Here is a 14,262-nt window from a genome sequence, read left to right as displayed (position 1 = left end):
GTTAGATTTTCATTCTGGGAGCTATAATTAGCGTCAGTCACCACTCTGTCACCCAGGTTGGAGCACAATGGTGTGATCTCAGTTCACCGCAACCTCTACCTTCCAGGCTCAAGCAATCTCCCCACCTCAGCCTCCTGAGTCCCTGAGACCACAGGCATGCACCACAATGCCTGGCTAATTTTTTGTACTTTTGGTAGAGATGGGCAGTGGGGTGGGGGGGCCTCATCCAATACAATTGGTATCCTTGTAAAAGAGGAAATTTGGGCAGGGCGCAGTGGCTCATGCCTGTAATCTCAGCACTTTGGGAGGCCGAGGTCAGCGGATCTTGAGGTCAGGAGATCGAGACCATCCTGGCTAACACCGTGAAACCCCATCTCTACTAAAAACACACACAAAAAAATGAGCCGGGCATGGTGGCGGGCGTCTGCAGTCCCAGCTACTCGGGAGGCTGAGGCAGGAGAATGGCATGAACCTGGGAGGTGGAGCTTGCAGTAAGCCGAGATTGCATCAGTGCACTCCAGCCTGGGTGCCAGTGCGAGACTCCGTCTCAAAAAAAAAAAAAAAAAAAAAAAAAAAAGGAGGAAATTTGGACACACAGACACCAGTGATATGTGCACACAAAGAAAAGGCCACACGAGGACCCAGAAGATGGCAACCTACAAGCTAGGGAGAAAGGTGTTATAAGAAATCAAACCTGACAAAACACTGATTTCTGACCTCTAGCTTCCAGAACCGTGAGAAAATATGTTTCTGTTGTTTAAGTCACCCAGTCTGTAGTAATTTCGTATGGTAGCTCTAGCAGACTAATAGACATGTAAACAAGATTTGGGAAGTGATATAAAATAAAGAAACGCTTGTGATATTTGGTGGAAAAGATACAGTTTTCAATTTTTTCATTAGAGCTACTGTTTTCTCTAAAAATGATTAAGCTTCTCCCCTTCCCCCATAGTTCAGTCCTAAAGCTATCAAGGCAGCCAGTGCAAGGCAAGTGTGTAAGGAGGTCATTCTGGTAGAGGAGCAGCACAGCATGGGGTGTCAGAGTTTAGTGTGCAGGGTATCAACAACCAGGTGGATGAGAAAGGCAGCCTGGCATAGGATGCTGGAGCCCTGGTGGGATGAGAATGTCAGTACAAGATGACCAGGCAGCCCACCACAGGTTCAATCAGAACCTGAATAGGCAAGGAAGTAGAAACCAGTGGGGACAGGAGATTGATTGTGCAGGGGAGGACTCATCAAATAAATAAATACGCTAAATATAATGGAAGCCAGGTTTCTGTTGGGGAAGTAATTATAAAAATATAAAGGAGGAAACTAAAATTAATCCTATGCTGTTGTAAAAATATAGCTGTTAACTATATCTATATATTGCCACACACACGTACATAAATATATTCCTTAATTTTAACTACTGTGACAAGGACTCCAGCAGCATTGAACACAACTAGCGCACAGAGCTTGGTTTCTAAATACCTTTCTCCATAAAAGAACTAGGGCTCTTTGGCAAAATGGCTGATTCTAGGGCTGGAGCAAAAAGAGTACAAGACGAACCTGAATCATCTTATTGTGTCACAACACAAGAAAGTCATCAAAGAATGATGAGAACATGGCAAAAAAACAAAGAAGACAGTTTAGAGGGGCATCTACTTGCCAAAACAGGGCCAATTGAAGCATCAAAATAAACAGTAATGGATTATAACCCATCAAAAAAATAAGAAACCTGGCCAGGCACAGTGGTTCACGCCTGTAATCCCAGCACTTTGGGATGCTGAGGTAGGTCATCTGAGGTCAGGAGTTTGACACCAGCCAGGCCAACATGGTGAAACCCCATCCCTACTAAAAATACAAAAATTAGCCAAGTGGTAGTGGCGCACACCTGTAAACCCAGCTATTCAGGAGGCTGGGGCAGGAGAATCGCTTGAGCCTGGGAGGCGGAGGATGCTGTGAGCCACGATCGCACCACTGCACTACAGTCTGGGTGACAGAGTGAGACCCTGTCTCAAATACAAAATAAAATAAAAATAAGAAACCTGAGTCCATACAGATATAAACCAATACACTGAAGGTCTGATGAAGAACTGAATAGTTACATCGTTTCAAAGCGCATTTTTAAAAATAGCTATTAACTACCAAGTAAAACAAGAAAAATAATCTTGCAATTATTAAAACTGTAAAATTGTGGACAAATCTAGCAGACACCAAGTGATCAAAATGGACATCACCAGTAATGGGATAAATCAAAACTGTGTGCCACCTAACAGGATGCAATGAGACAAACATAGCTTCACTTCTGTGGCATTTCTCCCAAAATTGCATAATTTGAATTTAAAAACATCAAATTTAGGGACAGTCTACAAAACAACTGGAGGGCAACTTTCCAAAGTGTCAAGGTCACAAACCCCAAGGAAGACTAAGGTACTGTTCCATATCAAAGAGACATGAGAACTAAATTCAACATGTAATTGTGAACTAGAGCTTTTTGCTATAAAAGACATTACTGAGACAATTAGTGAAACTAGAAGGGTCTGAGAATTAGACAGTAATGTATCAACATTTCCTGATTTTGTTGGTTGCAGATGGTTATGTAGGAGAAAGCCTTATTTACAGGAAATAAACACTAAAATGTTAGAGGGTGATAGGGCATCTGTTTAGCAATTTAGTTCTCAAATTGTTATAGTATAAAGAAGACAGGCACTTTCATCACCTCTTAGGCTAGGTAAAGGTTGCAAAGATAGGTCTACAGAGGCCAGGAAAGAAATGACTAAAACAAGCTGCAGTAGGGACTGAGGATACCTGGCACACCACTTAGTGAATATATAGACCATCTGGAATGGAATGCAAGCCCAGAGTGGCAAGATCACTCTATTTTTCAATAGAAACCAAACATCTACATTGTTATACGAAATTTCCCAATTTTTAAAACACTCAAAAGGGCCAAACAAAACATGTCTGTTGGCTAAATCTGAACCACAGCTACCTCTGGCCCAGAGACATGTTTCTCAAACTGAGGCTTAGGGATAAAAGGAAGCCACGTGATAGACACAAGGAACATATTCTTGGAGCCGCAGTTTTATCTCAAGGGTTTGCCTGGAATTTTCTGGAAGACAGGATAGTTTCAAATTTTTTTAAAGCTATACTATGAAGTATAATGCACAGTTCATATTTTTTTAAACTTTTCATTTGAAAATTATTCCAAACTCACAGAAAAGCTGTAAGAACAAAAACAGTACAAAGACTATCCACATAGCTTTCACCAAATTAACCTATTATTAACATTTTATCCATTGGCTTTATTTACACACATGCACATATGCATGCTCTCTGTCCCTCCCTCCCTCTATATGTACATGTATCTGTGTGTATATATAAAACACATATGGTCACGTGCGGTGGCTCACGCCTGTAATCCCAGCACTTTGGGAGACTGAGGCGGGTGCATCACTTGGGATCAGGAGTTCCAGATCAGCCTGACCAACAGAGTGAAACCCTACCTCTACTAAAAATACAAAATTAGCCGGGCATGGTGGCATCAGCCTGTAATTCCAATTACTCGGGAGGCTGAGGCAGGATAATCGCTTGAACCCGGGAGGCAGAGGGTGCAGTGAGCCGAGATCACGCCACTGCACTCCAGCCTGGGTGACAGAGCGAGACTCCATCTCAAAACAAAACAAAAAAGTCCCACATATGCATTACATTTGTTTCCTAAACCATTTGAATATAAGTTATAAACATCATGGATCATTCTCCATAAAAACTTTGGTATGTATTTCCTAAGAATAAAAGTATTCTCTTACATAACCTGAACACAGTTATCAACTTCAATAAACATTAATGCAATACTTACTACCATCCATATTCCAATTTTGCCAAGTGATCCAATAATATCCTTTATTATATTTTCTCCTCTATACAAGATCCCGTCTAAAATCAGGTAGTCCATTTAGTTATCATATCTCTTAAGTCTTCTTTAGCCTGGAATGTTTCCAGACTTTGTCTTTATAACATTAAAAAAAATAAAAATAAAAAGCCCAGCTCCCCGACGTTTTAAAAAATAGGATGTTCCCCATCTGGAGTTTAAAATTTCCTCATGATTAGATTCAGGCTATGAATTCATGGCTGAAAAACACCGTAAGTGATGTGTTCTTTTCAGGGTATCACATGCAGACACAAACAACAACCACTGGTAATATTTATTTTGATCATGCACACAATGTGCATGTGTGCAAAAAAGACAACAATATGGTTGTCTGATTTCACCACCATATTGAGTTACTGTTTTCCCCCCTTACAAGTAATAAGCATTATATGGGGGAGAAATTTAAGACCATGCAGACATCCTGCTCCTCACCAAAATATCCCCTTAGATTTAGCATCTATTGATGATTCCTGTCTGAATAAATCTTTATTATAATTGTTGCAAAACAATCACATTAACTTTAAAGTTACACAGATTTCAACTTTTGGCTATACTCCCAGATCCCTTAAGTGTAAGTGCTCAGTCCCCTCCACTTTAGAAGTGCTATAGTGCAATGGTTTGAGTGTACTACTCAGGGACAGCTTCCTGGGGAAAAAATGTATTTGAGCAAATAAGTGGGGAACCAGTCAAGACACAGATAACTCCATCAGACTGGCTTAAAAGTAAAATAAAGCAATATGGTAAACCCTCTTTTTTTGCAGTTATTTTTGGCTCCCAGGGCTTTCTCACGTGACAAGCATCACATGGGGGATACTCACCACACTACAAACAAGGAAAATCCTCTTACTTACTTGAGACAGGGTCTCGCTGCTCATTCTGCCGCCCAGGCTGGAATGCAGTGGCATGATCATAGCTCACTGCAGCCTCCACCTCCTGGGCTCAAGCGATCCTCTCACCTCAGCCTCCCAAGGAGCTGGGTATGTGCCACCACGTTCGGCTAATTTTTGTTTTTTTGGTAGAGACAGGGTCTCACTGTGTTGCCCAGACTGGTCTTGAACTCCAGGCCTCAAATGATACTCCTACCTTGGCCTCACAAAGTGCTAGGATTATAGGTGTGAGCTACACCACCTGGCCTGAAAATTCTCTTTCAAAGCAAAGAATTGATTTGCAAGGTAAATATACCCCAGCCCTACCAATATCATAAAATCACTTCTTTACATACTGAGTTTGCCTCAATTACGTTCATTCTAGAACTAATAAATATCTTTCTGCTCCTACTGATGTTAAACATACTCTAATTATATTCAGACTCTAAAAACTTATCAAAGACATAGCCCACAACTCATGATTACTTCTGATTGTTCATCCACCTTTTCATGTATGTTAACCTTTCAAACTCATGATTACTTCTGATTGTTCATCCACCGTTTCATGTATGTTAACCTTTCCACCTATTCTCTCAAAGATAGGGATTAGCCACTAAAAATGTATCTTTCATCTGATTGTGACCAACAGAAATTTTACACTGAAATCTAAGACAAATATACATAACTGATATTAAACGTTCCATGAAGCAATCTCACATGAAGTACTGATATTTTACATTATCTCTTCCTTGTCTCATTTTTCTAATGTTGGTCCTGACCACTACTAAACTGAGTTCAAAAACCATTCATAGGTCATGCATATGACTTGTACTTGAAAATAATACCCCAGAATCTGGCACACAATTCTTTATTGGATTCCCAATAAAGTCCAGAAGATTTCACTCATTTCGCGTAAAATGAGAAATAAGAACAAAGTGAGTTGTTTGTTTGCTTGCTTGTTTGAGATGGGGTCTCACTCTGTCACCCAGGTTAGAGACCAGTGGTGTGATCTGAGCTCATTGCAACCCCCACCTCTTAGGCTCAAGCAAGCCTCCCAGCTCAGCCTCCCAAGTTATCTGGGACCACAGGTGTGCACCACCATGCCTGGCTAATTTTTTTGTACTTTTGGTAGAGACGGGGTCTCACCATGTTGCCCAGGCTGGTCTCAAACTCCTGAGCTCAAGTGATCCGCCCACCTCAGCCTCCCAAACTGTTGGGATAACAGGTGTAACCCATATTTAATTTTTCAAGTAATTTTACAATTTTTTATTCAGAGATTGTGTATTATAATCTTTTGGTCTTCAAGTGTCATTTCTTTTAAAAAAAACAAGGTATGAAAGTGAAGGTTGTTAAGTCATCAACTATATGCTAGTCCCTAATTTTTTTCCTCCACATTTTACTCTACATTTTACTGGATCATGAAATCTCCACCTCAAGACTTCAAAGACACATGAGAGTTTCAGCCTTCAATAAAACCTTCAATACAGCCTTCAAGAGGCTTATACATTTGGCTTAGGTGGGTGTGGTATCTGCAATCCCCCAGCACTCTGGGAGGCCTCAGCGGGCAGATTACTTGAGGTCAGGAGTTCGAGACCAGCTGGGGCAACATGACGAAACCCATCTCTACTAAAAATACAAAAATTAGCCGGGTGTGGTGGCACACGCCTGCCATACCAAACCTAGTCGGGAGGCTGAGGCAGGAGAAACCCTTGAACACAGGAGGCAGAGGTTGCAGTAAGCTGAGATCACACCACTGCACTCCAGCCTGGGCAACAAAGCAAAACTCCATCTCATAAAAAAATAAATAAATAAAAATAAAAACAATTTGACTTAGGGAAATAACAATTTTAAGATTTGTAATAATTACTTTCACTTTATAACTGTAAGAAAAAAACATTTCGCAATAAGTACCCCAAGAGTGGTCCTATCAAGTGTTCAAGGAAGAATACTTCGGAAAAGAAATAAACATTTTCACAAAGGAAATAATATTTGAGTTGAGCCTAGAAGGGTATTGAGAATGGTCATCAGGATGAAAAGATGAAAATTTGAGGAACAAGAAATAGGCCATTTTGGTCAGAACATGGTAAGACAGTCGAAAGAGATGACAGAGGACTTGAGAAGAGGCTAAGAGGCTAAGGTGTTTGAATGTAGTCATCAAGGCAATGAAGCAATCTGAGAGGGTGAATGGCACAATCAAAGTATGGCTTTAGGAAGATTAATCTGAGGGCCTTGTACAAAATAAACTGGACAGGTGGAGATTCTTGACGCCATGCAATAATCCATGCATCGAATAATAAGTACCTGAACTACAGCGGTGGAAAACAAAAGGGATGAGAAAAGGTGACAAGAATTGACAAGTCTTAGAAGAGATTCTAATGCCCCAGGCAAAAATGGCAAAGAATCAAACACGATTCTGAAATTTCAAATTAGGTGATACAGTCAGTGGGAAATAAGGAAAAGAAGCTGATTCAGGAGAAAAGTTCAGATTCAGGTATGTACCTGAGGATTATCAAGAGTCAGTAACTGAGTAGAGAAAAGACCACTGCACTCCATCAGAAAAATCTGAGTTCAAGTGGGGAAAAAAAAAAGGTTAGGATCCAACGAAAAACACAGAATGCAAAATTATGTCTGCAGTATGACTTTAACTATTAAAAAGTTAAACACAGAAAAAGACCAAGAACAAGTACATCAACACATTAACATCAGCTGTGTACAGATGGGCTAAAGTAAATTTATTTTTCTATTCTTTTTTCCTTTATTTAAAAATAATATGAGGCTAGGCATGGTGACTCACACCTCTAATCCTAGCACTTTGGGAGGCTGAGGTGGATGGATCACTTGAGGCCAGCAGTTCGAGACCAGCTTGGTCAATATGGCGAAACCTCATCTCTATTAAAAATACAAAAATTAGGTGGGGGCAGTGGTGCACACCTGTCATCTCAGCTACTCGGGAGGCTGAGGCACAAGAATCACTTGAATCCGGGAGGCAGAAGTTGCAGTGAGTGAAAACTGTGACACTGTACTCCAGCCTGGGCAACAGAGAGAAATTTTGTCTCAAAAAAACAAAATAAAATAAAATAAAATAATATAGATACAAACAATCCCAACCATACAAAAAAAGAAAAAACCTGGACTCAACGTTTTAAAAAAATAACACATTCTTAGCCAGGTGCAATGGCTCACATCTGTGATCACAGCACTTTGGAAGGCCTAGGCAGGTGAATAACAAGGTCAGGAGATCACAACCATCCTGGCTAACACAGTGAAACCCCATCTCTATTAAAAATACAAAAAATTAGCCAGGTGTGGTGGCAAGCGCCTGTAATCCCAGCTACTCGGGAGGCTTGAGGCAGGAGAACCGCTTGAACCTGCGAGGCAGAGGCTGCAGTGAGCTGAAATGGTGCCATTGCATTCCAGCCTGGGCAACAGAGCGAGACTCCATCTCAAAAACAAACACTCTCGGCCAGGCATGGTGGCTCACGCCTGTGAGGGAGGCCGAGGTGGGTGGATCACACAAGGTTAGGAGTTCAAGATCATCCTGGCCAAGATGGTGAAACCCATCTCTACTAAAAATATAAAAATTAGCCAAGCATGGTGGCGGGCACCTGTAATCCCAGCTACTCGGGAGACTGAGGCAAAGAACTGCCTAAACCTGGCAGGCAAAGGTTGCAGTGAGCCGAGATCATGTCACTGCACTTCAGCCTGGGCAACAGAGCAAGACTCTGTCTCCAAAAAAAAAAAACATAATAATTTATCTCCCAAGGTTAGTATGCAGATTAAATGAGGTAAAAGCTCTTTGTAAACTGTAAAGGAATGCTTTAGAATAATATTTAAAAATCATATACAGCATGTAAAATTAAGCCATTATAATAGCATAAGACAGCTAAAGGATAAGAGATCATATACAGACATAGAAATATACTATAGGGTCAGGCGCAGTGGCTCACACTTGTAATCCCAGAACTTTGGGAGGTCAAGGTGGGTGGATCACCCAAAGTCAGGGGTTTGAGACCAGCCTGGCCAACATGGTGAAACCCTGTCTCTACTAAAAATACAAAAATTAGCCGGGTTTGGGGGTACACGACTGTAATTCCAGCTACTCGGGAGGCTGAGGCAGGAGAATCGCCTGAACCAAGAAGGCAGAAGTTGCAGTGAGTTGAGATTGCACCATTGTATTCCAGCCTGGGAGACAGAGCAAGACTCCGTCAGACACACACACAAAAAGAAATATACTATAGATCTGGGAATCTTCCACACTGAGGTAATACTAGATGAATTCTTCCCCTAAACTTTATACAAGTATTAGAATCTATTTTAAACATCAAAATATTTTTCTAAAATTTCTTAAGAATATTAAAGTTTTACATGTTACAGATATGGACTCCCACATATAAAACACAATATTTTGCTACATGTTATTCCAACTTACACATAAGACAGAGAAAGACTTCCTAGAATTTGAACTGCTAAATAAATTATTTCATTGTTTCAAAAAGCCAAACTCTACAGAGATAAATCTAGCAATCAACAAATGTTCTCTCAGAAGTTACTTGCTTGAAACACAGCACAGCATTCTAAACGGTGTTTCCTCCCTTCATCCCCATTTCTGGTACTTACGCTTAATAGTAAACATCTCTACATACAGTATGTACTTTATTATTATTTTTTTTTAGAGGCAGAGGTTTGCTTTGTGGCCCAGTGGAGTGCAGTGGTACTATTGTAGCTCACTGCAACCTTTAATTCCTGTGCTCAAGTGCTCCTCCTGCCTCAGTCTCCCAAGTTGCTGGGGTTACAGGTGCATGCCACTACGCCTATTTTTGTTTTTTTGTAGAGAGAGGGTCTTGCTATGTTGCCCAGGCTGGTCTCAAACTACTGGGCTCAATCGATCATTCCACCTCGGTTTCCCACAGTGCTGGGACTACAGGCGTGAGCCACTGTACCTGGTCATGGTACTTATTTTAAAAACCAGGCAGTAAGCTCCTAAAGGGAAAAAGCATGTCTTTTACTTGTCTTTCCCATGAGAACCACCTAGCATAGTGCTAGTCCATGCTCGATGGTAATCCATATACATGTTGAAAAATACTCCAGCTAACTCGTGAAGATGCTCTACTATTTAAGAGTTACTACTCATGTCCTGTTACATAACTTAAGTCTATCTTGAACTCTTCAAAAGACAAGCAACCAATAAAAAAAGTTTTAAAAAAACCTCTCCAAATATAACATGAAAAACATTTTCATGTAAATAAGGAATGCTTTAGATTAATATTTGAAAATCACATACAGCGTTGTTCCTTTAAGAAAGCAAGACTAAATCTGTGATGAGAAATCACAGTTCTAACAATGTGATGTTAAAAAGACTTAACAGTCCGGAAGTTGAAGCATACTGCTATACTTGTTCACATTTATATCCTGCACTCAGAATACTGTTTCTTATAGATCCTAATCCAACAGTTTCATTCACTATGATTTTTCTTAGGGGGAAGATTTTAAGTTTTGCTGTTTAACTTTTGAGGCAGAAAAATTTAAAGCTGACACGGTTAGGTATAAGGTTTCTTTCAAATGCAAACAGACTAATCTCTAGGTTAATTCCAAGATAAAAGTCTTAAAATTAAACCTCTATTACGAAAGAGATTCTAAAAAGATTAAGCATGAAATGCACCCAATCCCTGCCTTACAAAAAATCGGTAAAAGCTGTATGAATAGTTTCCGACTTTTGCACATAGACCTGAGATTTAAAATATACACAGTATATATATTTTGCACATGGGTATCTATACGTAGTGATTTGGAGGCAAGACATCAAGGTAATTGAGTAGTTTTCGCTCCTTAACAAAAAAAAAAAAAAAAAAAAAAAAAGGTTTCTACAGTGCTGCCTTAAGTTGCCATAATTCGTGAATTAAAAGATATATTAATAATACCTAAGGGAAATTCCAGAGTACAAGCACCTGCCAGCCAAGTTGCCTGAAATTCATCAGTTGCGGAGATTAAAAGAATTCTTCAGTTCTTTTTATGTAAAACAAAGATAATATAATCAGTACCATGTAACTTCAATGTGGCATTTATAAAATGGCCAATCATCTACCATTCATATGATTTAAAAAAACACTAGTCTTCATTGCCATTAGACATCTTATAAAATGCACATAATACAGTGGTTTTCTTATCTAAACATGCAACAATCAAGGGTACAGTCTGAATTTTAAGTTCTTCACTTCCCAAAGTGAGTCACCACAGGATTCTCTTAAATAATCTCTTCTCTAAAATTGTTCTGTTTATAAAGCACTCAATTTTTCTGCTTATAAAAATGTAGTTTTTTCACCATTTTTCAAGAACCTATCTAATATGTAAAAGGAAATACACACATACTTCCTTGAGGATAAATGCTTTCAATACTTGTAACCCCAGAAGAACTTCACATGTTTTGAATTCTTGTTTGGTTTAAAAAAAAAAAAAAGTTTTTAAACATCTACTAGAGTAGAAGTACTTGCCTTTATATTCATGGCTCTCCTGATAAAATAAAGATCAATGTAACTCTAAGCTCTAGGCTAATTAACTGCAGAGAACAGAAACAAGAAATTTGGCAAGAGCTGAGCAAAGCTCTGCTTAAAGACTACCAGTAAAATATACCAGCACTACTCCTCCCCCACCCCTTTAAGGTTTCAATTAAGATGGGGCCTAGTTTTACTCTCACAAGGGGCACAGAAAGAGAAAGCACAGAGCTCCCACTGAGAAGTATCTTCATCAAGAGCAGCTCCAGAAATACTGCCAGGAACCATTTCCTTCCCTCTCTGCAGACGCAGGTTCCTCTGATAGGCATATCTCCTCTGCTCCTGATTAACACCATATCTAAAGAAAAGTCTCATCACATACCACCCAAAGAATGGCATCAAATGAATTTTTTAAATCCAACATTAGGGTCAACAATGACGCTCTTTACGAAAAGTGTGAGCCCCAAATGCAATTCATCTTCATCTCTCGGTCTTTTATATCACTTGCCTCATGAACTGGTTAAGAAAAAAAGCTATTACAAAGCATAACCAATGTTTGAAAATAAACTTAAGTGCCCCAACTGGTGAGAAAGACTCCTTCTAAACACTTACAGAAAATGAAGCTTTACCAAACCCTCCAGAAGTCTTTAGAACCAACAGGAAAGAAGTTAAAGTGAATAGTGATCTCCCCATTCCTACAGGATGAGGACCCAATACAGTACAAAGATAACACAGCTCTCCACAACATCCCCTAAAAAGACACTCAATTTTCACTTTAGTATATGATCAGCTCTTTAGCGGACATATAGGAGAAGTTTTTCGGTCCAACATTTACTGTGAATAAACCAACGCATGGAGCTAAAAAAGAACCAGGGAAAAATGGATGTCTCTCTAAAAGGCGCCCAACCTAAGTAAGGAATTACAAGACATCAAAGGTTAGATAATGGACAACAGGTGCCTTTGAGGAGGAACGAGTAACACAACACTCAGTTGCCTCCTATTTTAGGATTTCCACTCTGAAAGCACTGTAACAATAATTTTTTCTACCCAAGAAAAAGAGAAGGCCAAAATTATGGATTTTGCTATTTAATATCTATTATGGGCCCATTGCTCTTTAACTTACTTTTTTACTTTAGATTTTAAAAATCCATCTCATCTCGATATTATCTGGATATAGTACGGCCTATGTATGGACAGACTTCTCACTGATCAGTGAACATTAACCAAGTAGAGACTTATCAAGAAACGTAAAAGAAAGGCGTCTGAATACAAGCTACCTGCACATAAAAAACTCAAAATACAATTCCAGCAGTAGGTATCACATAACTGCGTTATCAGCCAAAGCTGAAACTGTTCTCTCACCATTGTAACAGTTGAACTCAATCTTTCACTAGATTCCAATGGCCTCGAAGAATAGTAGTAATTCCAGACTCAGTTTCTAGGGCAGTCAATACTAGCCTGGCGCTGTGACTTTCCTAGCCAGAAGATTACCTGAGTGAAAGGAACACTGAAAAGGCACTTCAGCCTATTTAACAACCTCTTCCCTTTCTCCATTCCACAAAGACAACATCTTCCAAAAATGGAGAATCCTTTCCTTCCCTGATAGAGGCCCCCTTTCCTATTGATTCATTGGGCAGAATCACTTCTCCCCAGCACGCATGCAGAGCCAGAAAACACTTCTGCTTTCACTCTTAAAGAGGGTCCCCCAACACAGATGCACCTCTTCCTTTCCTGTATTAAGCGAATGATGCTCCGATGATTCTAGGTCTCTCCACCACTGCAAAATACTCAGAGAAGTGGAGGGAGTGAAAAAGGAAGTTGCCTACTACTCTGAAGAATACTGAAAAGTCTCCAAATTTAAAGTGAAGACTGGGGGGCGGGGGATGCCCCCTTCCTGAAGAGGGAATGAGGGTCCCCACCCTAAAAAGCAGCCTCTGTTCGGGTAAAGGCTGTCCCCACCCTGAAAGAGAGCTCTGTGTGTGGAAAGGGGGTGGAATGTTGTACCTTGACGAGGAGCCTGGATTTGAAGAAGTGTCCCAACTCTGAAGGGGAGTGAGCGGGGGGAGCCATGAGTGTACGGGGAGGGGTGTGCCAGCTATTGGGGGGCCTGAGAGGGACGGGGTTCCCCCTTTGGAGGGCCCTGCAATGAAAGGGGCTCCGGGAGGAAAGGAGGGTCTAGCACAGAGGAGGGCTGGACATGGGGGAGGGGCCCTCAGTCCACCGGAGTCCGCGAAGGGGCGGCAGCCTCGAAGGGAACATGTGCAGTGGAGCCGCGGCCACCCCGAGGGGCAGGGGGGAGGGCAGGGCCTGGGCTGTGTGCGGAGAGAACAAAGTTCCCACCCTTCGCAGAAGAGGCAGGACTCCCCAGCTGTACTCACCGAGGCTGCCGGCGAAACCGTCCATCTTGCGGGGAAAGCGCCGGGCTCCGGGCTCAGCGGGGCGGGCACTTCATTCAGCGGACCGACAGAGTGGCCGACGCTGAGCCTGACCCGCTCGCTCTCTAGGTCGCCCGGCTCGGCTCCCGGCTCCTGCCTCCGTCGTCTGTCCGTTCGCCCTGGGGTAGTCAGCCGCGGCCGCCGGGACCACTTCCCAGCGGCGCCGCTTTATCGCCTGCCCGGCCTCCCTCCCAGGCAGCAGCCGCCGCCGCGAGCGCCGCGCCGCGCCGCGCCCCGCCCCCGCGCCCGCGCGCAGCAGTAGCCCCGCCCCGCGCACGCCGTCACACTTCCGACTCCGCCTCCCACGTGACGCCACGGAGGCGGGGTCTTGTCAGCCCCGCCCTCTCACCTTGCCTCGGCCTCGGCGTTTGTCCGCCTCGCGACAGGCTGGTGGTTGCGCCTGCGCATTGGGCCTGCTGAAGCCTGGGGACCACGGTTTGGTTCCGACAGGTGGGGATAAGGCATAGCCTCCAGCCTGGGATACTCTGATGCATGAAGGATCCTCTCCCCATGTAGCCCCTGGGAAGCCCGCAGAGCCAAGTCTGGACCCCCCCCTGACA

The 14,262-nt window shown here is 42.0% G+C and overlaps 1 protein-coding gene across 5 annotated transcripts in view; it reads right to left on the bottom strand.

Moving 5' to 3' along the window:
* Positions 1–13,951, bottom strand: part of EML4 (EMAP like 4) — a 160,953-nt gene extending 147,002 nt beyond the window's left edge. For 2 of the 5 annotated variants that reach the window (XM_017947459.3, XM_017947461.3), the window contains exon 1: positions 13,646–13,951. In XM_017947459.3, the coding sequence (XP_017802948.1) occupies positions 13,646–13,670 (25 nt within the window). In that variant the 5' untranslated portion in view covers positions 13,671–13,951. The remainder of the gene's footprint in view (positions 1–13,645) is intronic. The other 3 variants (XM_017947458.2, XM_017947460.2, XM_017947457.3) reach the window with 2 other exon arrangements.
* Between the last annotated feature and the right edge of the window lie 311 nt (positions 13,952–14,262).

Source organism: Papio anubis, chromosome 14 (genome assembly GCF_008728515.1).
Source record: "Papio anubis isolate 15944 chromosome 14, Panubis1.0, whole genome shotgun sequence".
Classification (NCBI taxonomy): Eukaryota; Metazoa; Chordata; class Mammalia; order Primates; family Cercopithecidae; genus Papio; species Papio anubis.
The sequence above is the reverse complement of the archived record's forward strand: the minus strand, read 5'-3'. Positions and strand labels throughout refer to the sequence as shown.